The sequence below is a fragment of the Bombus fervidus genome, chromosome 4 (genome assembly GCF_041682495.2).
Source record: "Bombus fervidus isolate BK054 chromosome 4, iyBomFerv1, whole genome shotgun sequence".
In the NCBI taxonomy this organism is placed as follows: domain Eukaryota; kingdom Metazoa; phylum Arthropoda; class Insecta; order Hymenoptera; family Apidae; genus Bombus; species Bombus fervidus.
In genome coordinates this window covers 15,222,350-15,248,826 of record NC_091520.1, presented here as the reverse complement: position 1 = coordinate 15,248,826, position 26,477 = coordinate 15,222,350, and the positions used below count along the sequence as shown (strand labels likewise).

The window sequence follows — 26,477 nt, the reverse complement described above, 5'->3', positions numbered from 1 at the left end:
CTCTCTCACTCTCTCTCTCACACACACACTCACTTACTCACTCTCTTTCTTTCTCTCTTTCTCTCTAGATCTTTTCTGGTAAATAAACGCCGGTAAATCAAGCAAAGTTGACGACGATGCCATTGAAGTTGTTTCAGTGTAGCTGTTGCTCTTATCGTTGTTACCGCAATTGTTCTTGAAACCATAGGCTTCAACTTGCAGGGCTTTCCTGCTTGATACTACGATATCTTTGATTTTTTCTGCTTTGTTCCGTGTATACAACAAAGATACAATTTTATAAACATTATTGTGCATTGGAAAATTGCACAATATACGCTACAGTTACGTAATATTCGATGCAATTTTATGCTTTTTACGAGCGCGACTAATGAAACAGAATTTAAACAGACATTTGTTTTATCTCGTAAATTCGTAGAGAATAATTTACTTTGAATATTTTCCGTATCTTTCCGTATATTTTTTTGTTCCTTTACGAATTATTCGAATTATCCACGGATGCAGAGATATCAGCGATTTAATCATCGCGCAACGATCTATCGATTGTTCGAATTACAATAAAAAATGGAAAGCTGAAAGTTTTAAATAAACAGAGGGAACTCGTGCGATCTTCGCCACTAATATCTAGCTAATTACAACAGTACCTACTAACCTAATTCTGTTTGACCACGATATTACCAATTACGATCTGGCCTAATTATACCGTTAGACTAATTACAATCAACTTCGTTACGTCCACAGGCGTATTTGTGGCTAACCATTTAATTTTAACATGTTATATCTTGGGTCTCGTGTTTCGTCGCGATAAAGGAATACAGGCGTGACCATACTTACGTCATTATTGTTATAATGTTACATATCACGTATTGTTTATCTCGGATACCTTGAATCGCTCTAATCACCGTGTTTCGAGTGATTCTTGCAGTATAAAAAGACATTCTTTCCTTTGTAGTTCCGTTTCGAAATTCTATTCAATTCCGAATTGTTTCTTTCGTACAGTACTTTTCATTTTCCAATCGACAGTTACGTGGTTTTGTGTTTACACGCCTGAACCACGCAACCGGGACAGACTGTAGCATCGATTTCGTCGAAAATGGAGAAAAATCGTAGTCGCCAAGTTCAACGTACGAAAGAGACGGAAAATATAAACGCGTTTTTCCGTCTTTCTCATATGCGGAATTTTACAAAATTACAGTTACATCGAATCGAACGTTTTTTTTTTAAATTAAGAAGCAATTTTCGATCAAAGTATCTCGATACTCTTTCTTTTTTAAAAAAACGCGTCGTACGGTTGATAAAACAATTATCGAGTTCTATTTAGAAAAGTAGTAAATTAACTAACGATTTAGTACCACGCCAGAATAATTTACTTATAATTCTCAATGAGAGTTTATTGTCAAATTCTTTCAAAGAAAAAAAAAGAAAGGAAACCCTTTGCGGTCGGGACGGTTCAAAGTCCAAGTCGTACAATAGGGCCGCGCTGTTGTCATTGAAAATTGCCAGCGCACGCTTCTGCTTAGACACGCTTTTCCTTCGTAGATGTTAAATTTTAGACGTATGTACATGCACAGATTCTCCACAGGATAAATAAAATGTCACACGTATGAGCCTTTTGGTTCTATCGGTTGTTTTCACCGAACGCGTATATATTGGCTTGGCAACTAAATGATCGCGGATTTTGCCATTAGGTAATATTGACAAAATCCGCGATCACTTAGTTGCCAACCCAATAGAAAAAAATAAATACCTACAAACATAGATTTTATCGAAGCATTTTTCCCTATCCTCGAGGAAATCGGAGCTACAGCTCGTCCTAGTCGCGTGATTCATCCTGTAGAATATTGTGCTTGCTTTCAATTCGGATGCCGATACATAGGGTGAATCGCTTAATTTATTAACGCTGCAGGTACAGGCCTTTGAAATATTTAAATACGCTATTTCTAGTTAATTAGGTTTGGCACGACCACGTTTAGTCATTGAATTTTAAATAACTTTAGGCGTTCGTGAAGTCGATCGTTTTCTATCTAACGGGTGTTACTTAACAATACTTTCAGTCGCTCCTTAAATTTTGAACGATTTTTACGCGTTCGCGAAATTTGTCCACTTGGTGTCTATTTCTAATTAAACGTACCCATTTAATTTTAACGTGTTAACGACGCTGTTAGTTAGCATTTTTCAGAATACAGAAACGATTTTGAACGATTTCACAAGCTTACGTGATTATTTTCTACTTGATATATGCACGGTATTTGCGATAAAAGCACTTTCAGTCGCCTGTATTATACGTTGAAAAATATCACGCATCTGTCAAATCGATCGTTTCGCGTACGACAGCCTGAGGATGGACAGGACAGCGAGTGAAAAATATTCAGACGAACATTATGCTCGTCATAGCCAAAAAGCAACTCACCGTTGACGAACGAGTCAACGAGCCGGTTAATAAACAACCTGGCACGTGGAATTTCTTTGAAATTATATACTTTGAATCGCCGAGACATTAATCGGCCTTGACGTTCGAAGCCTGGCGCCGCTGTGCCATAAAGTTAACTGTGTTACGTGTCCTCTATGCATCGCGTATTTCTCCGTTTCTCCTTTTTATTCCTTCCGGACCTGTTCCACCAAAGAAACTCGTTGCTGTTTCGCGACGCTCTAATTAGTTTCCATTTCAGGATACTTTATCGTCTCTGTTGCTAGTGACACGTTTACGTGGTAATCGTCGGTGAAAAATTGGAACACGCGATTCCCTTCGTCCGAAGAATAATATCGTATCTTTGCGAAATAAATAGAATTTACAGTTTTCAGATTGTTCCTTGAGAAAATACCGATGTGATTTTATCGACTCGGAATGTTCGCTGCGAGATTTACGAAAAATTCGAGGAGATTCTAGTTTTAGAGAATCGGAATTCCTCTTTTTTTTTTTTTTAACTTATTCGGTCGCTTTGCATACCACGTTGTTGTTTATTTACGATTCGACGATTATTTCTCCCTGACAAGTGTTTTGTCTTTATTTGCTAGTTTATCGTTTGCTGTAATTTTTGCAGCGTTCTTGAAATTAAAAGTTAATGAAACGCGTTCACAGTATAACGCGCCAACGAGAATCGTAAATTCTCGTTACGATACGATGATCGACGCCACCCCATCCCGTATTTCGGTTAACATAATTATAATTTGTAGTTTAAAATATGTAATTTATTTCCAAAAACTTTTCCTCGAAGAATATACATTTTTAAAGAGAACAAGTTAAGACGAAAAGTGATTAGCGAGTTGAAATGTACTTTCCTCGAAAGGTTGACGAAAGGGCCGTCGAAAATGGGTAAAATCCTTTCACTCGAAAAAAGTAACCATCTGCTGTACGTAATCCGCTCGTACGGTTCTCAAATTGCTGCATGATAGTCCAAAGTCCACTAATAATACCATCGATCCAAAAAAATAAAAAAATAAAAAAAAAATAAAAAATGGAAAGAAAGAGAAACGGAAGAAGATAAAATGAAATCTGCGTCTCAGCTGCACGTGGAAGATACGTGTGTACATAGTTTTCTTTCCGTGGCCACAATCTAACAAGAGGGTCAGTGCTCCTCGTGGTGCAGCGAAGCGCAACGTGAGTGCGCCTGTAAAGCGATCTGCATAAGCTACCAAGCGAATCTATGGACTCGTGGAATCGATTTATGTTACATCGTGCCCTATTCGAAGTACTTAGACGAATATGCCAACGTATAGAACACGTGGAACGTACAGGCGAAGAAACGTAACGAGATAAAATCGGTCAGGTGTCGAAGATTACATACACTTGCAGGCAATTTCATATTTTTACGAAGAGCAATTGCATCGACCATATGCAATTTCGTATTTTTATGAAAAGAACTAGAAAGAAATGGAGCTTACTTAGCAATTTGCTTCGCTTGCTAGGAATTATGACGAGTACTCCACTTTGGTTGTTCCACGACTCTTCTATATTGTGTGCACTCTCTCTTGGTATGGATTTTTCCGCTCTTAACCCTGACCTTACCAAAACCCGGTTAAACGGCCGGTTTCAAAATTTAATTTAAAATTGTCCCTTCATCCTTATTTCTTTCGTTCATTCAACTTTATGTAAATTCTTATATTGTAACGAAAATTCAGAAATTGGTTAATCAGACGATATAAACATTTACAGAAAGTTGAACGAACAAAAGAAATAAGAGTGAAGGGACAATTTTAAATTACATTTTGAAATCAGTCGTTCGACCGGGCTTAGCAGGGTTAATGTGAATTTCCCATAAACCCATAAAAATCCAACGATTACCGATGGCCTTGGGTTACGTCCCGCAAATATCTACGTTAGGTTAATTGTTTAAATCCGACAAAATTCAAATCTGTAGAAATACTTTGATGGATAATAAAATAATAAATAACGGTATTAAATAATATTTTACATAGCGCGCGTAATATATTCACGAAAGGATTTTACAAAAGTTCACATATTTTCGTGTGCCACTGTATAGCAACGTTTTACGTTATTCCATAAAAATTGGTTTCAGATCCGATGTACATGTATATCGTACAACCACGAACAGTTTTACGACCTCGTTGAATCACGAAGCTTGCTATATATATATATATACGTTCGAAGAACTCTTGAAACTCGCGTCGCCAACAGTATCATAGAACGTTGCCATGATTCAATCAACTCGATAAACAGACTTGTTCAGTAGGCCACCCTCGGTTGCTTTTCTTACGGCCAGACACAACCAGACCGCGTGGATGATGTTTCACGGATACAAACAGCTTTGTTTTCATCGGCGATAAAGCCGACAAACCCTTTGATTCGACTACCGATAAAAATCCAACAAGTCACGAATCACCGAGCTGTTCAAAAAATTTTCCACCTAGTTTCTCTTATATATTTATATCAAACAACGAGACGTTAGAATAAATGCTGTCTCTGTTTGGGTATTGAAAGAAGAAGAAGAAAAAAAAGGAATATGAAGAGCGTAAGGAGAAATATAAAAAAATACCCGGAAAATTAAAAAATTTCAGAGTTCGTAAATATCAAAATTCGATTTATTTTTTATAATTTTTTTCGTTTTTCCATTTTCATCTTGCCATTAGCTAGAAAAGATGTTCGCCTCTGTCTTCCTCGTTCATCGAATATGATATAGTCTGCTCGTTATTATTTATCGCGGTCTTTGCAAAAACTCATTCGACAGGCACAGGCGAGAAACGAGATACTTTGACGATTTGCGAAATTTCATGAATAAAATCGGTCGAATCGTGCAAGAGGAGAAGGTTCTTGATCGTGACCTTACCGACTGAGATTTCATCGAGACGAGACGAGACGAGACGAAAATTAAGGTCAGTGACCAGAGGTTTTCTGACCCTTGCTCAGATGGCTTCTTCGATCCAGACGATGTCGGCAAAAAATAGGGTGCCGTGCGTGCGCTGGCGACCATCGTTGTTCTTTCGTTCCTTTTTCCCCCCGATCCTTTTTGTTCCTTCTTTTTCGTCATCCTTTCCCTCGGTTCCTTCCCATTTTCCTTTCTTTTTCCCCTTTTCTTTCTATACTCCCGTTTCCTTTTTTCTCTCTACCTTTCTCTTCTCTTCTTTTTTTTTTTTTTTTTTTCTTTGAATTCCGTTTGACGAGCGAAGGCAAAACGGTCGAATTCTGGGAAAATAATATGCTCGATGGGGTACCGCGAGATAAAAACGTTTTCTTATCGTAACGCGAGATCCTCTCGGGATTTGAAACGTTTCGACATATCTGAAATTCGGATTGAGTGAAAGTTTTTTCGAATACTTGCTCGCCCAGTGCGATGTAGCGACGTATTTGCCCATGTATGAAGCTTCTTCGTTGCACTAATTATTTGATTCCTTCTATGGGACTTTTGTAATTACTTGGTTTGTAAAGGTAACTTGGTGGTTTTAAGTTTGAATATATCAGGAGTTTGATATAATACGGGGATTCGAGTATGTCGTATCGCAAATGTAAATTGCGCTCAACGAAACTAAAGAGGATAATTACGTATACCTTGTAATTCGTTATAAATTCAAAGATAATATCTGAATCTATTCTGTTTTTCTACCAAGAGATCTTGTTTTTAATCTCTTGGCCGATGCAGCCATTGGATATACAGAAACATACTTTGTTTTTCCTTTGTTACGTAGAAAGATACAAAGATACGACGATAATGTTGAATATTATTACCGACATCGATATCCATTTGAAATAAATGAAATGTAATTAAACGAGTAATTATAAATCGTGTCTCTGAAACTTTGATAAATATCACCCTTGAAGAGATTAAAAAATATAACAAATTATGTTAATTTAGATTTGTTCGAAGGACGTAATATCTCCTGCACGCGAATGTTCTTCTCGATACGCCAATAAAAAATTCCGCTGTTTTACGCGAATAATTAGCCAAAGTAATTAATCCATTAATGATGCATAATTAGCCTAGCAACGGTGGGAACATCTGCAGTATAATCGAGCCGCATGCAACGGATATATTACTGCGCAAAAATATTCACAACGCTTGTTCGTCTCGTAGAATTCAAAAGAAACGATACTTGAGACACTCGCTTCAAATACCTTTGTTATTATTGTTATATATAACATACGATATATATATATATATATATTCCATATAATCTACATGTGTATTATATGTTATATATAATCTACCGACGATCGATTTAAATTTAATTCCAGTTGTTCGGTTCGAGTGGATTCTACAAGAAAATAATAAACGTAGCTTATAATTATCGGTTTGTCGTTAATTTACTAAGCAGAGTAAAATGTTCTTCGTTGTTATCATATAGCAATCAGATACTTGAACGGCTGTTTATAGGTTCGAAGCAATAACGCGTGATGTAACGTGGAATCGTTTAAATTATCATGGGAGGTCGTTTCCGCCAGCATCTGTCGCGGATTACTATCGCGCGTTTTGCGTTCTATCGATGTAATTAGCAAGAATTACCACGTCCATGATAATTATCCACGTTGCACAATCGCTATCCTCCCTTTCTCGCAATGGCCGTTCGATGACGTTTCGCGTAAGTTGCCACCGTTTCCACACATTCTTTCCAATTATGTAAGCGAATAAGTTGCTTATCAATTTGATCGCTGATGATAGCCAGAAAATCGATCCGATAGAATAAAATCCAATGTGTGTAAAATCCGACGTTTAACCTGTTAACCGCGTAATTTAATTTCAAAAGTCCCTTACGAGGTGCGCAGGTAAAAATCAAGCAACGACGAGTATACGCGTCGAACGCAGTTAACTGGTTAATTAGGTTTGAGTACGCCGATGTGTTCGCTATTTACGAAGTTGTATAGCCGCGGTTCCCAACTTATAAATTCATTAACACTATCGGTTTGCAACTTGTTGTGCAAGACGGTGTTATCGGCGAATTCATCGATGAGGATTCCTGACGAACCCATACAATTAGCCGCTGGAATAGCCATTCATATTTACGTGAAAGGGATAATTACACGACTCCCTTGACGGCAACTTCTCCGACGGGACGAGGAACACAGGAAGATGTGGACATCGTGTGTTCCCTCGGTGCGCATAGATAAATTTTGATGCAGTTACATGCTTGATCGATTCAAGATGATCGCACGCGCAAACTTGAAAATTACCGTCACGTCCGCCTTTCACGAAACGCGATCGAAATAAAGTTACAAAACGAAAGTGACGTGACTCGAAAAATTCTGTTTCACCGTCCTTTTCTTTTCTCTTCTTCTTAGCATTTTTGTGGAAAAATACTTTAACATTCTTTAAAATTCTACATTATAGATGTATTTTCGTCCAGTCGCGGGGAGACAGTCGCGTTATAGCGCGTCAACGGGAGTCGTAAATTCCCGCTACGATTGCACGAATCGACACCACGAATTAGACGATCCCCTTATTTCTTGTGGGAGAATAAGGGGTGATTGGGTTGGAATATAACTGGACTTCACAGTTATATTATATATATATTTATTTATACTGGATTACACTACTTGATGTGAACAGACCGTGTTTGGAAAGCGTGTTGATGAACCCGAAGGTTGCTAGACGTGGTAGTTATAGAGGCGAGAACTTGACTGACATGTTAGAACTTGAAGTTGACTGTCCGAGGACTAGTAGAACGGTGGACTTGACTGTCCACGGGATCTTAGAGCAGTGCTTGACTGTCTGAGGGTTAGTAGAACAGTGATTGACCCGTCTCGTACTATTTAGGAAGAAAGCTCGTCGTGGGTGTATCCTTGATGAACTAAGAACGCGGATTCGTAGTTCACACTTTTCGGTAGAAAAGTGAGGGTAACGATCCGCGATGCCCATTGGGTATTCCCAATGTTAATGTATTAAATACGAGAGGACAGTCCTCGGCAAATATGAATCACGTTTGTTTCTGTCCTTGGGAAAAACCCATTACCTCGCTGGGCAAACCTTCGCTTTCTCCGTAATGAGTACGAGCGTGCAATAAACCTAAGGACCCATTTAAGGGGCCACTCATAGACCGAATGTATGCAAAGAATATAACTTTATTGTTAACAGATGTGGGCTATGGTGATTCCTTGGGTTTATTGCGGGTCAGTGTGACGATGTGCAGGCCTCGGCGGCCTGACCATGAGGGACGTCGCAGGTACCGACTCACGCGACGTAACAATAGACGTTTTCGACCAGCAATTTTATCTAATTTTTCATTTTATCCGCAGTTTTCTTCGAACTATGCTTCGCATAAGAAAAGGATTAAGGTAACGATAAAATCTATTGAATAATGTTTTAGATTGATTCTGATGATTCCAGACGATTCGTGGAAGAGCAGAAATTTGGGGGGGATTTTTTAGAATACAAAAGCCTAAGAAAAATTGCATGAGCTTAGACGATCCAGTATGCGGACAAACGGAGGTTCAGTTTTGCTTTATGAACCATTTCATTACTCTTCTTACTGACTTTAATCGACGAAGCAACGTGTTATATATTATGTTGGAAGATACATGTTACATAAATATATATTTACACGTTCCGGGTTGTATCACTTTCGAAACAAGAACGCAGTATCCCGAACATTAATTTTGCCAGCGAGTTTCATTGCACGCTTCGACGCTTCTTTCTTCGTTTAACCACCTGAAAGAGTCACTCATTCACACACACGCACACACAGACACGCACGCACGCACGGGAAAGCCATGGGAAAGGAAGAAAGTTTGTCAGTTGTCGCTAATTACAACACGTGTTACAATTTTTAGAATCGATCGATAACCACAGAGCCGCGGTTCGTCTTACACAACCCGATCGGCGTGCACTTACTTTCACGAGACGGAGCGTGATCCGCGAATAACCTCGAACGCAACAAAATTAATTCAATGTTTCTGCTCGATCGGATCGGCCACGATGCTGCGCCGCAATTACACGAAAATAACGGATGTTAAAAGGCCGCGGTTTATAATTAACTTGATCGATACACGTGTAGACATCACGTTGTTCGACGTTCGAGCGCCACCGATATTAAAAGGAAACACAATCGGTAATTTATTCCGAAAATAAACCAAATGAAAAAAGGGAAGAAATAAAAATAGGAGAATAAAAATAAGCGGAAGGGCGCCGAGGTTTGTACTACGAAGTATTGGCTTGGCAACTAAGTGATTGCGGATTTTCTCATTAAGCGGTATCGACAAAATCCGCAATCACTTAGTTGCCAATCCAATACCTAAGTTGTACGATATGGCAATAAGTTTGTCGCGAAACGCTGATACAGTTGAAATAGCTGAACACGTTATCCGAACGTTCGTATCGTAGAAATCCGTCATCGACGTGTTATCCGTGTTGTACGAAAGATTTACAAGTTCCATTAGCGCCGTAACGAGACTCGATTATCGCGACTATATCGTCAAACTTTGAAACGGATCTGTAAGCGTATCTCGTACGTGATTGCGAGTTGAAAAAGTCCTAATGATACGCGCAGTTGTGAAATTTCTGCAAGGGGGAAAATCCGTACGAATTCCACGGGTCAGGATGGAAAAATAATCTTTCTATTTTTGTGTTCTTCGCGAAATCGTTTGGTAAACACGAATTAGAGATCATCACAGAGACCCGTGTAGAAAATTGATACGATTTCTTACGGACGGTTTCTCGTCTTGAAATTTACCTCTAAGAACGAGCTTTTTTTCTTTTTTTCTTTCTTCATCTCGACTGTCTCGCGTTCGCGTTACAGCGAAAAACCATTGTCGTTGCGACGATGTTGCGAGAAAATCCTCCGAATTTTAGGTTTAAGAATTTAAACGCCACGATGCCGAGGAACTGCGTTATCCTCTGGCTGCTTGTCCTAGGTCGTCCGGCACGCATCCTCAACATCGTCCGCTTTGCTAATTTGTTAATTAACGCCGCCGCTCGTTTCCTAAACCGATCGATAACGTTTCGCGTTCTGGACGAAGCGTTTTGTCGGGCCAGTGTGAAATTCGCCACGATCGCGGTTTCGAAAACCTGTCGGACTGGTTTCGTATTTTTAACCGGTCCGTCTCGTTTAACAGCGTCACTTTTAATGCCGATACGATGTCTCGTATTTGTAGTTTATGAATCGACCAATGTACGACCATTAAATGGGCGGTCATGAAGTTTGCACCGGTTCGCAATTGTGCCTGCAAGACACGTTCGATAGTTTCCATCTGATGATTCGTGCGAATCCCGCTGCATCGAAAGAAGATCGAAAGACAGCAAAAACATAGAGAGCTGATGGTACAGCGGTTGGGTTTACGACGTATGGGCATATTGGTAGTTATTTTTAAAAACTCGTTCACTGATACTTTCACGATGGTGTTATTATCGGTCGTTGGAGCGGGAAATTTTCTTCAGCGGAGAAATTAGTTTGCAGACGTGGAAGGTTTACGTACGAGCACGTCGGAAGTCAAATTGATCGACTCTGCTTTTTGTCAATTTCGTTAATTGCTATGGGAAGCTCGAATAAGAGTGTACAGTGCGTTTTGGTCGAAGTTGAATCAACAACAGAGCGTGCTTCTACGGTTGCTCTGTAATTGAGCGCGCACAGGTCGCAGGTATTAGGTTGTCCGAAAAGTGTTTTTCTTTTACAGACACGTCCTTTGCAACGATGCATCTTTATACGAACATGAAACCTAATTTGTCAAACGTTACGATCTTTATCTTGATAGAAGAAAATGGATCGTACGTAATTCGATAAAATAATATAAAAGGAAAAATGTTGCGCATCCATTATTTTCTTATGAAACGAAAGAAACTTTTTGGACGACTTAATATTTTGTTGGGAAAGCGATGTAACGTTGAACGTAAGAAACACGTTAGTGGAATGAGCGTGGCAGGGAAATAAATATTAAAATAATAAAAATAACGATACAATGAAAATTTCACGGTTCTCAGATCATATTTTTAATGAAACTATTTTCTGATTTCAGGTAAGCGATCACTTTCATCGATTATGGATACTGATCGGCGCATCTTAGGACAGACATGCAGAAATATCTTTTGTTTTTTACTGTTCAATCGCTGATAGACTTGCGTGTTGCTTCAGGTAACGATAATTAGCGCGTGCACCTGTGTATGCGCTTTTACTTGACACCTCTGTACGATACCTTGCTGCAAATTTTAGAAGTACGGGTAAATTTATGAGAAACGCAATAATTGCAATGTTTTAATGTTGGAATTTCCGCTCACTCTTGCAAACAATTAATATATTAAGGGAAAAATCGTTGGGAACGTTTCTTATCAAGGAACTTTAAACATACGACCACAAACCGAAATTTGTTATCGTCCTCTTAACTTATCGTAAAACGTATTAGCAATATTTTGAAATTCTATTAAGAATTTTTCCGTTCGTTAGGTCGTTGCTTATTCAGAAACTTCTTTCTGTATTTAAAAATTAACGAAGAGAAGAATAAAGAAGTTGCTCCATCTTTAATCACCCTAACTCGTTCTTTTATACTTCATCGACTATCGTAAATAAAGATAAAGCTGTAAATATCAATCGTTCTAATAACAAATTAACTCGTCTACTTTTGTCATCAACCGAATTCGTAAACAGAAAAGAAGAAATAAAAGAGAGAGAGAGAGAAGAAAAGAAAATATAGACAGAATATAATTTTCTTGCTTTTACCGCTTCTTTCTTCTTTTTTCCTTCTTTTTTTATCGACATACATAGCCAGACAAATGTAGCGTTCTAGGCAGGACGCGTCAAGATCGTCGTGTATAGCTGGATGAAAAAGATATTCGACGGTAGACGGGTTGGACGACCGATGTCACTGACCTTGCTTAACGATCGCCACTGTCTGTGGGGTTCGCGTCGGGTTCGATTGGAAGGGGGATGCTAGTCACGGGACGCTAATGCTGTTACCGCTCGAATTTAGGGAGGGTTGATTCTCCTCTTCGCTATACAACACGCTGCAAAACAATTATCTCGTAGCTGGTACGTGCGTTTCGTTAATCCGCGAAATGGTGACTGCGACACGACGCTACTTTCAAAAGGGCTGAAAGCGACGCCGCGTAATTGATATTCGAAGCTTTGTCTTTTCGCATTTTTCATAAGGTTCGTTCTTTGAAATTTGAAGATAATAACAGAGACTGGAATGTACAGCGTGTCAGTTTCATCCGGACGTACTTAACCAGTTTAGCTGCTGTTGCGAGCTCTTTGAAAAGCGTGTACGTAAAATGTTTTGGAGAGGAAAAAGCAACTACTTTGCGTTCACACTGTATACAGTTTATTTTTTTTATTCGTTCGTTTTATCTCCCCCCTTCGCCTTCGAATATTCAAAACATCTTAAGATTTACGTATTTATTTTAGTTTTCATTAAAATTGCAATTTAAACAGCCAATTCTAGTTACTTTTTACGCACGACGAATATACTCGTCGCGAGGAAATGGCAATATTTCCTATCGTGACTAATCGGTAATAAAATTGCAAAATAAAATCTCGTTGCAACTTAAATCTGTATCATAACAGCCACGCATACTCTCTGTCCGACGAGTATACTCGTCACCGCGTACTTTTCGCGACACGTTTTACGGTGCGCGCTTCTCGAAGCTTTCAATGAGGTCGCAACAGCTAACCGGTTAAGAATTCCTGTTTCGCGTATTTCAGTGTCTGCGACGTTATCGTCTCGTGCGTGCATTTGAAATTTTTGACAAAAAATTTTTTGTGCGCTCGTCGAAAAATTGGACGAACTTGCTCGATCAGTAAAATGTACGAAGATGTACAAAATTGGCATTTCGTATCTCGATAGCGGATCGTGCGAAAGATGCGAGTAACGAGCGCTTGAAAAATGTCTTGATGTCTACTACACGCATAAGAATGCATAGAAAATAAAGAAGTACGCTTGCCGTTTAGAAACATAACCCTGACCTTCACAGGGCTTTTCAAGCTCTAATTACATGGCGCGATATGTCCACCTCGAAATAGTACGTTTCTTTCGAACATCTTTTAACATCGTCTCCGACGTATTTAAATGTTTCCGAATAAAAGCAACATGTATGTAATATAATATACAGCAGCTTAAAAAATTTGCGATCGTTAAACGTTTCATACTCAAATTGAGGAATCTGAAAGGAGAAGAATAAACTATGTTTTCATTATCGTCGAAAACTGTCACATGTGAAAGCATCGTGAGCAATCGTCGTAAGGAATATCTTCGTCTGAAAAAGTTGATCTCGTACGTAGCTCGAAATAGCATATCTCGACGAATTTCAGAAAATTGTGACTCTGTCAATTGGTAATTTCGAGTGTCAGAGATAAGACTGTCTAATGTATCGTTATAACATCGTTTAGATTAAGGGAAAAATATTGTGCGCGATAGCTTGAGTAAACACTCAAACTATGGCCTGTAGATATTGTATAGAAGGAGGATTTCAAGAAATCGTCAGCCTGGATTTAAGACGTTTTTGATAGATTGCCTCTATTTCTGATAGAATTTTTTATGGGATATCTATTGTAAGAACGTGAATCTGGCCAGAGGTTCCGCGCGAAAAGCCATCGTTTTTAGCGGTTTATACGTTGAATTATGGCCCGCGGCAATGAATCTTGGAACGCTTAAGATCTGATAATGCGCTGCTTGCTATACACCGGCATTATGGGGTTAAGTGCTGAAACTAATGCTAATGGTACATGCATAACCTTATGTAAAGATGGTGCAGCAGCTATTTTAACACTTGGCTCTTCTGTTGCCAGCTTTACCGTGTTTTAAACGCTTGCTAATGGTATTTAACTACTTGTAGCTAAGGCTTTGCGCTTACGATAAATTTGAAACGCGCGAATTTGTTAGGAATTAAAAATTTCTTTCGAATCAACGAGATATCGATAGAAACTTGGAGCTGTTTCCCTTTCAGTCTCTAAACCCGAATCTTCAAGGATAAATAAATATTTTGCAAAGTAAATGGCTAACACAACGGCTAAGTGATAAAGTCGAAACGATTTTCGTTAAACTCGCGCAATTTTCTTATTGTTTCGTTTAGGTTTTCCCTTGTCGTTTATCGTAAAATGTTTCGTAAAAATTTCGTAACAATACACGTAACAAAACGTTTATTATCATCGAGGGTAATTTCAACGATAAGGGAAAAATATCGGAGAATTTAGCGTTCCATAAGACGTAATCTTGTCCATTTTAATATCAGGCTGGATCGTTTACTTTTGGATCAAAAATTTTCGTAACTTCCACGTAGGTTCATCGATTTGTGCAGATTACAGATAATAATGATCGTTTACTTATTGATAAATCGAATTTTTCAAGGATTCCGATTACAATTATCTGACGCGATAAACGCATTTTTGCTGAAATATTTTTGAAAGCGCTCGAAATTATCTATGTTGTATCTGCCAAAATTTTTTCTTCTATTCGATTTCAACTTTTACATGTTTCGAAGAAACATTGTTTTGCCTATTACGCGTTACAAAAAGTACTTTGCATATCTTTGCTTATTACGCTTATTACACTTTGCGTACGCTTTTGCAGGTTCGAAAAATCCGCAGTCTAATCTTTACTAGATCTCGGATGTTTATCCATTCGTAGGTAATTCAAAATTATCGCGAAAATATGACGACACGAAGACAGATACACAATACGCGCAATGTATCGCTACTTGGTACACCGATAGCCATACGACTCGAAAAATTTCAAATTTTCATTTATCTAATAGAAGATCTACTTAGACTTCTATTTTTATCCTGCAAAACGACATATTTATAATCCTATCGGTTCTACGTACTTGTGCCACTTACACCGACCTTAGCTTTACACCGAAGCCGGCTCGGAACGTGTCTCCTCTGAAGTTTACATTCTTAACCCTTTGCGGTAGATTTAAAGATTAGATTCAGCTAGAATCAAGCATACGATAATCACCTATTATACACGATATAGTACCACGCCAGAATAATTTACTTATAATTCTCAATGGGAATTGATTGTCAAATTCTTTCAAAAAAAAAAAAAAAAAAAGGAAAGGGAACCCTTTTCGGTCGGGACGATTCAAAGTCCAAGGTCGCCCTGTTGCCATTTAAAATTACCAGCGCACGCTTCTGCTTAGACACGCTTTTCCTTCGTAGATGTTAAATTTTAGACGTATGTACATGCACAGATTCTCCACAAGATAAATAAAATGTCACACGCATGAGCCTTTTGGTTCTATCGGTTGTTTTCGCCGAACGCGTATATATTGCCTTGGCAACTAAGTGATGGCGGATTTTGCCATTAGGTGGTATTAACAAAATCCGCAATTACTTAGTTGTCAAGCCGATAAGTTTCTCGCTCATAGCGACGCATTTACCTGCCACATACATATGAGTCATTCGGCTCTATCGGTTGTTTTCGCCGAACGCATATACGAGTTGCTCGGCCAAATTGATGGCTTACGCAGAACGCGTATATGCGGCGGTAGTCCGCAAAAGGTTAAATCGTGTGTCACTGTTGATACTAAACAGCCACATGCAAAGTTATCTAAAACACAGCGTTAATCGTCATAACAATCAGCTGTCGAAGTAAATCTCTGGGATATCGCATTCGTTTAACCATTTAACCGCGGAGTTTAGTTTCAGAAATCTGTCATGGGGCTAGGTCATGGAGCGCGTAAATAAATACGAGCTACGACGAGTATACACGAGCGCAGTTAACCGGTTAACAGGAACCTTGCCAGACCCGGTCAAATGAACCGGTTTCGGAATTGTGTTTAAAATCGCACGTTCATTGTTGTTCCCTTCGTTCGTCTAACTTTGTGTAAATTGAGAAAAATCGAGAAATCGGTCGTTCGGATATTACGAGAATTTACACAAAGTTAGAATTTTAAGCTGAATTTTGAAACCGGTCGTTTGCCCGGGATCGCTAAGGATAGCGTCGAATAGCTTCGCAAAAATATATAAATTCTCGTGGAAATGCACGGTTTAATCGCTAAAATCGTCCTACGCACGCAGCGAGTCGCACTTGGCAGGAAAAATAATTAATATCCCTAACGCGTGACGCGAGCCACGCAAAGCAAACGAAAGAAGTTCGAAGAAATCGGCGTCGCAGAGAACGCGTGTTAATTTCCGCGCGATTTGTCGCTCTTTCGTTTACTTCCGGGAATTTCATTTGTTCCCCTTCTTTCACGGCCGCGTCTATTCTTGGCTGCATCGTCCCGACCAGTTATTCCCACCCTTCTCTCTCACAATGGTTGTCGGCGTTATCAGCGGCGATCATTCGGCCGAAGGTAGCCCCCTTATCATCGTTCGCCGAATAACCTAGTGTCCTAGTTGCGATATCGATTTTACGAGCACCTGAAACCCCCCGTTGCCGTGACTTCTTTCGCTGTAACGTTGTAACGCGCCGAGCTGACTGGAAATGCAGTCCCGGTAAAACGTACGCGAAACGTTTCGAGAATAATCGGGGCAAGACGTGTTTTATCGGCGATTGAATTTTCTACTGGTGGGAACGCGAATGGTCTGCGAGCCACGAAACGAGTCGAGTGTGTAAATTGGAAAACGGGAAAACGTCGCGAACGGTATTTTTTCGAAGTTAATTTTCCAATTTCTTGTTACTTCGGCGGGTACTTTGCGCGTAATTTCCCATTATTTTTCGATTCTTCGAAGCTGATTTATTTTATTTCTAAGAATCGCGCGAGAAATTTGCTATACAGCGAAATAGATAGACAGCGTAAAGAAAGTAATTGCGGAGAAATTGTAAAATAATTTTGTATGTCGCGTAAATCAGCGCTGAAACGTTTCAGGTACGATTTAACGATTTCCAGAAGATATTCAAATTTTCTATTCAAAAATGTTGTTCTCTCTTCCTTCGATAGTTAGTCCTGTGTAATATTCTTCTTGTAGTTTATTTCCTGAAACATGCGTTTCGTACATACTTTAGCTACTGGAAAAACAACTTCGAATTTTCTATTCAGTTTCTTTTATCGAGGCAAAAAATCTCTCGTATTAAAAAGGTTCTCTCTTCTTTTAATAGTTAGTCCTATTCAATGCGTTTGTTTTTGTAGGAGACGTACAATAGGTGAAATTGAGCGTTTTTATCGATGGAAGTTGGTACTTGTCTTTTTTTATCGGAATAATGGAAAGATTTAAATAAAGGACAATAGGAAAACGGTATATAGTACAACTATGTGCGATCTATTAAAGCACTTAGTTTACATATTTTTATAATATTATTTTATAGTCTTTGTTCTTTTTTTTTTTTGTCGGAGATAGTCATAAGAGAAGGATTAAAAACAACGAAAAACGAAAATGTAGCTTCTTCGTGTAAAAAGTCTGCTGTCCAAATAAATTAACAAAATAATAATAATCCGAGATTCGTCTTTGACTTGAAATACTTTGTTTAGCCTAATACAAACTAGAACAAAGATAGTAATCGCGACTGAACGTTCTATAGAGAAAATACAATAGAACGTGCAGCGAACGTTCGTAAATTTATTTCAAAAACCGTGTTAAGTACCCGGATAGGGCGCGTAATATCTTTTAATAAAAGTGTTAAGCTTCCGTGGAGATGGTCGTATTAATAATCACGAAGCACGATATAAAAACGAAGGTAAAAAAAATTATTTCATATTTTTTGAAACTGGAAATCGCAAATTCGAATGTTGCAAATCGAAAAGTTTTATTTTTGCAAAATTTCGTGTGTCTTAAACGAGAAAGATTTTCGAACGTTCTAAGTCGCAAATATATTTAAAAATATTTCAACAATTTTCAACCGAACGTCCCATAATGAAAATTTCAAACGTCGAACCTTTACGAAATGACGAGTTTCGACAAATTTCGAAACACGAAACGTATTGCCATTGCCTCCTTAACGCTACGCGGAAATAAATTGCAGATTGAAAGTGGAGCAAGTAGTCGGAAGAATAATGTGGCGACGATAGTACACGTCGAGCTAAACGAATGAATACGCGAGATCGTCGCAGAGAGACCGCAGCAGGTCGTTTGCATAGTTGAAATCCCCTGGACAAAAGTAATATAAAGTGTCTTGTCGGTTGAGAAAGCGTGGCCCGGGGATAGAGAACAAGGCGCATTGTTCCGTTGATACGCTTTTTTCGCTCGATGATGCACGACGAAATGTCACGAGAAATCAGATTCCACGCGCGCGGCATTTACCAACTCTGGCATTAAAGCGTAGTACGTACGCGACAAAGAATCCATCCATAATTCCATTAAAGCATTCTATTCGATAGTAAGTTGTACAAAGTATTTTGCGATATACGTTACGGTTTAATGTAAATTTGCATCGGCGGATATCAGAAAACAAGTACCGAAACACCTGTTCGACTCGTACGGATTCATTCGGAAAATTCGAACAATTTCGTATCGTTTAGAAAATTCGAACGAATCACCTACGTTCGTTCAATGAACTCGAAACAAATTTTGTTACGTTTGGTATATATTACATTGCGAGGCACGCGCGATGGAAATGGATTAATAGATCTATGGATTTATTTACGAAAATAAAATAACCGAGAATGTTGGTGAATTTTTATTTTTTGTACGAATACACGGGGTGCGACGGAATAATATATCAAGCGGGGGAGAGGCAATCCCCTGTGACAAAATAGAAGACAAACATAGAATTCAATTTACTAAGAACTACGCGTGTTGGAGCTCTGTTTTCTTGAACACGAAGCCTTGAATGGAGAAACTCTATTTTACGTTTCTTGCTTGTTTTCGCGTCCAGAATAACATGCTACAATCGCCGTTTGCTCATATCCAGTCGATAATTGGTCAAGTTCAAGTGTACTTGGCAAATTTTCAAGCCTGAATATCTCGAAAACTGAGTCTCGCGCGAAAAACTTTCGCCCTACGAGTTCTCCTCGTTCTCTCGCAACGTCTTTGTGAATCCCGCTTGATATGTTATTCGGTCACACCCTGTACGTAATTAAAGTGGACGTCGTAATAAATGTTCCAAGTTAAATAATTGGCACATTTTCAGCCGTTGTACGGCATCCTGTAGATTTCCAGAATTTTAAATTTCCCAAGAACGCACCAACACATCCGTAGCCTGCGCGAAACGCTTACAACGTAAGCTCCGCCGCTGTGAACATGGCCTAATGGCCGCGGTTCGTCGCCCTGTGCTCGTTCAATCCCCCTTTCGCCGTCTGGAAGAGCTGTGGCGACGAGGGTGCGCCGGGAAGCTCGCGAAACGAGAGGGTGAAACAGCCAGGGGTGGCGTCCAAAATTCGCCCATCGCTCCGCGCTCCCCTTAATTCCCCGTCATCCCCACCAAATACAGCCACAGACGCGTAGGAACGAATTCAAGCTCTGACAGCGCTTTGGCTGTACACCCAGCGAGTTTCGTGACGTTATGACCCGCGTCTGACGTCATCGATTCGACGTCACAGTGGCCCACCCCCACACGACGGCCACGACTACCTTCCCCCCCCCACCCGAAGCGCTAGTTAATCGTAACGTCATCGTTCTTCGATCCACCGAGCATTTTTGTTTCAACGGTGCGCGCTTTCACCAAGACCCCGCTGCTCGAGTGGGTAATGGGTTCCGCGGAAGCTTGCGATAATTGTTTCTTTTGAGACATCCGATTGACACAGGTAATAAATGAATTTACCCAGAAATCTTTCCGAATAAACACCGTTTCACGACAGTGGCTTTATATCTACTCAAATGATCAAAACTAACATATTACTCAGGAAACAGTGAAATTACGTGAATCGTCGTTGGAAAAGCTTCATGAATCTGTTTAAATTTGTTTATCACGAACAATTAACTATTCGATAACGATCGAAAAAGACTTTCATTAGTCCAAATCCAGATTTAAATAGCTTTATATCTCGCATTTTAAATTTTGCAGAATTTATACCGAATATCTAAATATAAAATAATATAGTATAAAACTAACATAAAATTACGATAAATAATCTCGTAAAATACAAACTCTACGTTATTCGGAGAAAGTGTTTCAGATAGAACTTGCCCTATTTCGAGAGGGCTATCTGGTCATGGTCGCAGATCTTTTCTAGGAGGATGCATCTCCGAAACTCGAAGGTGGTCTTTGTTTTTGTAAATGGTACGAAACATTTTTTAGACGCGATTCGATGCAGTTTTTAATTCTCTACGGAAGAGTATACAAGTACTTGATTCGAAAAATTATTAGATTAAAAGATATCTTAAATTTAATATGTTTTTCTTTTTTCTCTTTCTTTTTTCTTTTTTTTTTATTTTTTATTTAAATTAAATTTAATATTGTAGGATTGTTGTGTGAATGGGAAGGAAGGATAAAAGAAAGAGTACACGTTTTTAAGCTTTAATTAGTTTTTATTCACTAATAGTCCTTAGAATATATAATTCGGTACAAATATATATAGAAAAATATAAATATCCATATAAAACTGTATATACAACCATACATACTAAACTATATACATACTAAACTATGTATACAATGATTCTATACATAGAAAAACGGAGCAAGCATCTCGCGAGTGTCGATTATTGTGAATCGAGGTATCCCAGCTTCAACCAATGTTCTGCCACATCTCTTCGGGGTTGTCCTGGCTCTCCATCCAGCAGCAACCTTGCTGTTATTGCTTCTCCTGGAGAAGGATCTACGTCGACTAGGATGCCTGTCTTTTCCAACATGCTGTATTGGGCTGCTCGATGCCTCGTCTCGGTCGGTTGGTCTCGTACACCTGGCAGGACGATTTTTCTAACCCACGGTGCCATTTTCTGCAAATTTTTTGGCAACAACCGTATCATATCGAGGCTTAGCTCGTTTTGGAAGCCCCAGTCGACTAGGTAGACGCGGTAGCCCTTCATGGTCCGTTGCAAGATGACAGCTCTTTCCCAAACGTAGCGGTCCTTGAACCTTGTGAGCGCTGCGACGTACATGCCTCGTATCAAACTATTCGCCTTCGGCAGGTACTTCGTGGGATGATTCTCCATCTCCGAATTAAGTGTATAACTTATTTTCGGCCTTTCAGCGATACGGACCCACATGGTGGAAAGTGAATCCACTATCAACACCTTGACAGCAACTCCTTCTCGGAACCTATTGTTCGTAAGATTCAAGATATCCATTTTTTAGAAGTCTTGGAAAAATTTCGAATGTCAGTATTTGACTATTCTGATCTGCTTAGTTTACGCGTCTAGGTCTGACGATGTTCTGAATTCACCGGCAGTCAGACCCTCCTTTTATACCTGAGTAGGTAGAAGTACTTGCAGTACACTTGTAGAACATCAGCGACCTCCATTGTTCATGCGGTTGCCGATGGAACTAAATATTCTTTTTGTTTCCTTGTTTCTCACTTTCCTCGCCCTCGCAATTTTTTATAACAGTGTTAACAATATATACAGGCAGAATTTCTTTTTGATACGCCAGCGTCAGATATCAATTGTTGCTTTTCGTTAAAATAATCATACCATTATTAGATGCTCTTTTTAACATGCCGATCCGTATCCTTGCCATTTTCAAAATCTTCGACCTGAAAATGTCGCTGGAAAATAGAAAACGAAGAGCAATTAGAAAAGCACACTGGCTCGCTATGAGCGTAAAAATTGTGACGCGAGTCTATGTGACTTGCCGTGCTTCAAAATATATCACATTAATAGTCCTTAGAATATATAATTCAGTACAAATATGTATTGAAAAATATAAATATCTATATAAAACTGTATGTACAACCATACATACAAAACTATACATACAATGATTCTATACATAGAAAAAAGGAGCAAGCATCTTGCGAGCGTCGATTATTATGGATCGATGTATCCCAGCTCCAACCAATGTGCTCCCATGTCTCTGGGCGATTCTCCCGTCTCCCAGTCCAACAGCAACCTCGCGGTCATTACTTCTGGAGAAGACTTGATGTTCACCAGGCGTCCTCTCCGTTTCACCATACTAACTTGGGCCGTACGGTGTTTCACTTCTTGGTCTGCTTGGTCTCGCACGCCTAGCAGGCGGATTTTCTTGGCCCATGGTGCCATCGTCGCAAATTTGCGTGGTAACTGGTAATTGCCCGTCATCCCCACCAAATACAGCCACAGACGCGTGGGAATGAATTCAAGCTCTGACAGCGCTTTGGCTGTAAACCCAGCGAGTTTCGTGACGTTATGACCCGCGTCACAGTGGCCCACCCCCACACGACGGCCACGACTAACCCCCCCCCCCCTCTCCTGAAGTGCTAGTTAATCGTGACGTCATCGTTCTTCGATCCACCGAGCATTTTTGTTTCAACGGTGCGCGCTTTCACCAAGACTCCGCTGCTCGAGTGGGTAATGGGTTCCGCGGAAGCTTGCGATAATTGTTTCTTTTGAGACATCCGATTGACACAGGTAATAAATGAATTTACCCAGAAATCTTTCCGAATAAACACCGTTTCACGACAGTGGCTTTATATCTACTCAAATGATCAAAACTAACATATTACTCAGGAAACAGTGAAATTACGTGAATCGTCGTTGGAAAAGCTTCATGAATCTGTTTAAATTTGTTTATCAGCAATAATTAACTATTCGATAACGATCGAAAAAGACACTTTCATTAATGCAAATCCAGATTTAAATAGCTTTATATCTCACATTTTAAATTTTGCAGAATTTATACCGAATATCTAAATATAAAATAATATAGTATAAAAGTAACATAAAATTACGATAAATAATCTCGTAAAATACAAACTCTACGTTATTCGGAGAAAGTGTTTCAGATAGAACTTACCCTATTTCGAGAGGGCTATCTGGTCATGGTCGCAGATCTTTTCTAGGAGGATGCATCTCCGAAACTCGAAGGTGGTCTTTGTTTTTGTAAATGGTACGAAACATTTTTTAGACGCGATTCGATGCAGTTTTTAATTCTCTACGGAAGAGTATACAAGTATTTGATTCGAAAAATTATTAGATTAAAAGATATCTTAAATTTAATATGTTTTTCTTTTTTCTCTTTCTTTTGTTTTCTTTTTTTTTATTTTTTATTTAAGTTAAATTTAATATTGTAGGATTGTTGTGTGAATGGGAAGGAAGGATAAAAGAAAGAGTACACGTTTTTAAGCTTTAATTAGTTTTTATTCGCTAATAGTCCTTAGAATATATCATTCAGTACAAATATATATAGAAAAATATAAATATCCATATAAAACTGTATATACAACCATACATACTAAACTATATACATACTAAACTATGTATACAATGATTCTATACATAGAAAAACGGAGCAAGCATCTCGCGAGTGTCGATTATTGTGGATCGAGGTATCCCAGCTTCAACCAATGTTCTGCCACATCTCTTCGGGGTTGTCCTGGCTCTCCATCCAGCAGCAACCTTGCTGTTATTGCTTCTCCTGGAGAAGGATCTACGTCGACTAGGATGCCTGTCTTTTCCAACATGCTGTATTGGGCTGCTCGATGCCTCGTCTCGGTCGGTTGGTCTCGTACACCTGGCAGGACGATTTTTCTAACCCACGGTGCCATTTTCTGCAAATTTTTTGGCAACAACCGTATCATATCGAGGCTTAGCTCGTTTTGGAAGCCCCAGTCGACTAGGTAGACGCGGTAGCCCTTCATGGTCCGTTGCAAGATGACAGCTCTTTCCCAAACGTAGCGGTCCTTGAACCTTGTGAGCGCTGCGACGTACATGCCTCGTATCAAACTATTCGCCTTCGGCAGGTACTTCGTGGGATGATTCTCCATCTCCGAATTAAGTGTATAACTTATTTTTGGCCTTTCAGCGATACGGACCCACATGGTGGAAAGTGAATCCACTATCAACACCTTGACAGCAACTCCTTCTCGGAACCTATTGTTCGTAAGATTCAAGATATCCATTTTTTAGAAGTCTTGGAAAAATTTCGAATGTCAGTATTTGACTATTCTGATCTGCTTAGTTTACGCGTCTAGGTCTGACGATGTTCTGAATTCACCGGCAGTCAGACCCTCCTTTTATACCTGAGTAGGTAGAAGTACTTGCAGTACACTTGTAGAACATCAGCGACCTCCATTGTTCATGCGGTTGCCGATGGAACTAAATATTCTTTTTCTTTCCTTGTTTCTCACTTTTCTCGCCCTCGCAATTTTTTATAACAGTGTTAACAATATATACAGGCAGAATTTCTTTTTGATACGCCAGCGTCAGATATCAATTGTTCCTTTTCGTTGAAATAATCATACGATTATTAAATGCTTTCTTTAACATGCCGATCCGTATCCTTGCCATTTTCAAAATCTTCGACCTGAAAATGTCGCTGGAAAATAGAAAACGAAGAGCAATTAGAAAAGCACACTGGCTCGCTATGAGCGTAAAAATTGTGACGCGAGTCTATGTGACTTGCCGTGCTTCAAAATATATCACATTAATAGTCCTTAGAATATATAATTCAGTACAAATATATATATAGAAAAATATAAATATCTATATAAAACTGTATATACAACCATACATACAAAACTATACATACAATGATTCTATACATAGAAAAAAGGAGCAAGCATCTTGTGAGCGTCGATTATTATGGATCGATGTATCCCAGCTCCAACCAATGTGCTCCCATGTCTCTGGGCGATTCTCCTGTCTCCCAGTCCAACAGCAACCTCGCGGTCATTACTTCTGGAGAAGAGTTGATGTTCACCAGGCGTCCTCTCCGTTTCACCATAGTAACTTGGGCCGTACGGTGTTTCACTTCTTGGTCTGCTTGGTCTCGCACGCCTAGCAGGCGGATTTTCTTGGACCACGGTGCCATCGTCGCAAATTTGCGTGGTAACTGGTAATTGCCCGTCATCCCCACCAAATACAGCCACAGACGCGTGGGAATGAATTCAAGCTCTGACAGCGCTTTGGCTGTAAACCCAGAGAGTTTCGTGACGTTATGACCCGCGTCACAGTGGCCCACCCCCACACGACGGCCACGACTACCCCTCTCCCTGAAGTGCTAGTTAATCGTGACGTCATCGTTCTTCGATCCACCGAGCATTTTTGTTTCAACGGTGCGCGCTTTCACCAAGACTCCGCTGCTCGAGTGGGTAATGGGTTCCGCGGAAGCTTGCGATAATTGTTTCTTTTGTGAGAGCGGCAACTCGACACCGACGTTTCCTATACGTTTCATCGATGACGAAAGAGAGGGATTCAGCCTTTTGCGGATTCTTTGAGGTGGATCGATCGCTGCGGTGAACACGATATCGATTGCTTTTTCGAGGACTTTTAGTAAGCTTCTTGTCGAAGATTTTGTTGTTTTTTGTTTTGTTTTATTAGATCGGGTAGAAGCTCCTTTTTATTATGAACATTTTTCTACGACGGTTTTTCAACGTATTAGCCGTCGTGAGCGCTGTATGAAAGAAGAGGTTAGGTATTGAGTTGGCAACTAAGTGATTGCGGATTTCGTTATTACCACCTAATGACAAAACCCGCAATCACTTAGTTGCCAAACCAATAGTTTGAGATTGGTTTGCAATGGATGGATTTTTGCCATGAGAATGTTTTTGTTGGTTTTTCTTCTTTTTTTTTTTTGCCAGTGATAGCATTGTATATAGTTTTCAGTTTTTAGTAGCCACGCTTGTTTAGTACTTGTCGAGTCTGCTTAATTAAAATTGCTTTTACAAAATTCAATATTTCGTTTAATTTATTTCTTCAGCTTTGTAGTCTCGTGTATATCTCCTAGTTTTCGGTGCATGTTCAGTTTCGTCGGATATGTATAGATAAGGAGTTTACGAAACTCTGTTAATTCTGAATGGTATTCGATTTTTCCGCTGTTTCGTATTTCTCAATGGATCGAAGTGAGAGTGGGAGAGAGTTCGTTATTTGTATATGGAAAAGCGACGATTGAACAAAATAACGAAATTATGAGAAAATTATGAGAAAATATTTATTTTGCAACGTTTCCATGTTTTCAAACTCGTTCACCTAGAAAAAGACAGAGTTATCCGATTATTGAAAAAGTTTTTTCGAGCCGACAGCTTTTCGCGGTTGTTTTCACACATCAAGTAGCTTCTCTAATCCCTTCGAAAGAACTATTTATAAATATCCGATACAAGGTAATTCGACACGACCCAGCGATTTATTTGGTTTAGCTAGGGTTTCGTTGCACGAGT

General features: G+C 39.4%; 2 protein-coding genes across 2 annotated transcripts in view; one reads left to right on the top strand and one right to left on the bottom strand.

The window, feature by feature from the left end:
• Positions 1-26,477, top strand: part of LOC139986329 (PRL-1 phosphatase) — an 89,710-nt gene that overhangs the window by 18,635 nt on the left and 44,598 nt on the right. The window lies entirely within an intron of this gene.
• On the bottom strand, positions 22,125-24,288 carry LOC141445746 (uncharacterized). The gene is made up of 2 exons (XM_074111694.1): positions 23,719-24,288; positions 22,125-22,234 (listed from the first exon to the last, which is right to left on the bottom strand). The coding sequence occupies exons 1-2, from the start codon at positions 24,219-24,221 to the stop codon at positions 22,153-22,155; spliced, it is 585 nt and encodes a 194-aa protein (XP_073967795.1). The 5' UTR covers positions 24,222-24,288; the 3' UTR covers positions 22,125-22,152.

What these genes read in the sequence shown, in the direction of transcription:
- LOC141445746 (XM_074111694.1), bottom strand. Translation starts at nt 24,221, where the DNA reads ATGGATATCTTGAATCTTACGAACAATAGGTTCCGAGAAGGAGTTGCT. An exon ending in GGAGAAGCAATAACAGCAAG is followed by an intron (nt 22,235 to 23,718) that starts GTTGCTGCTGGA and finishes AATGACCGCGAG; the next exon opens with GTTGCTGTTGGACTGGGAGA.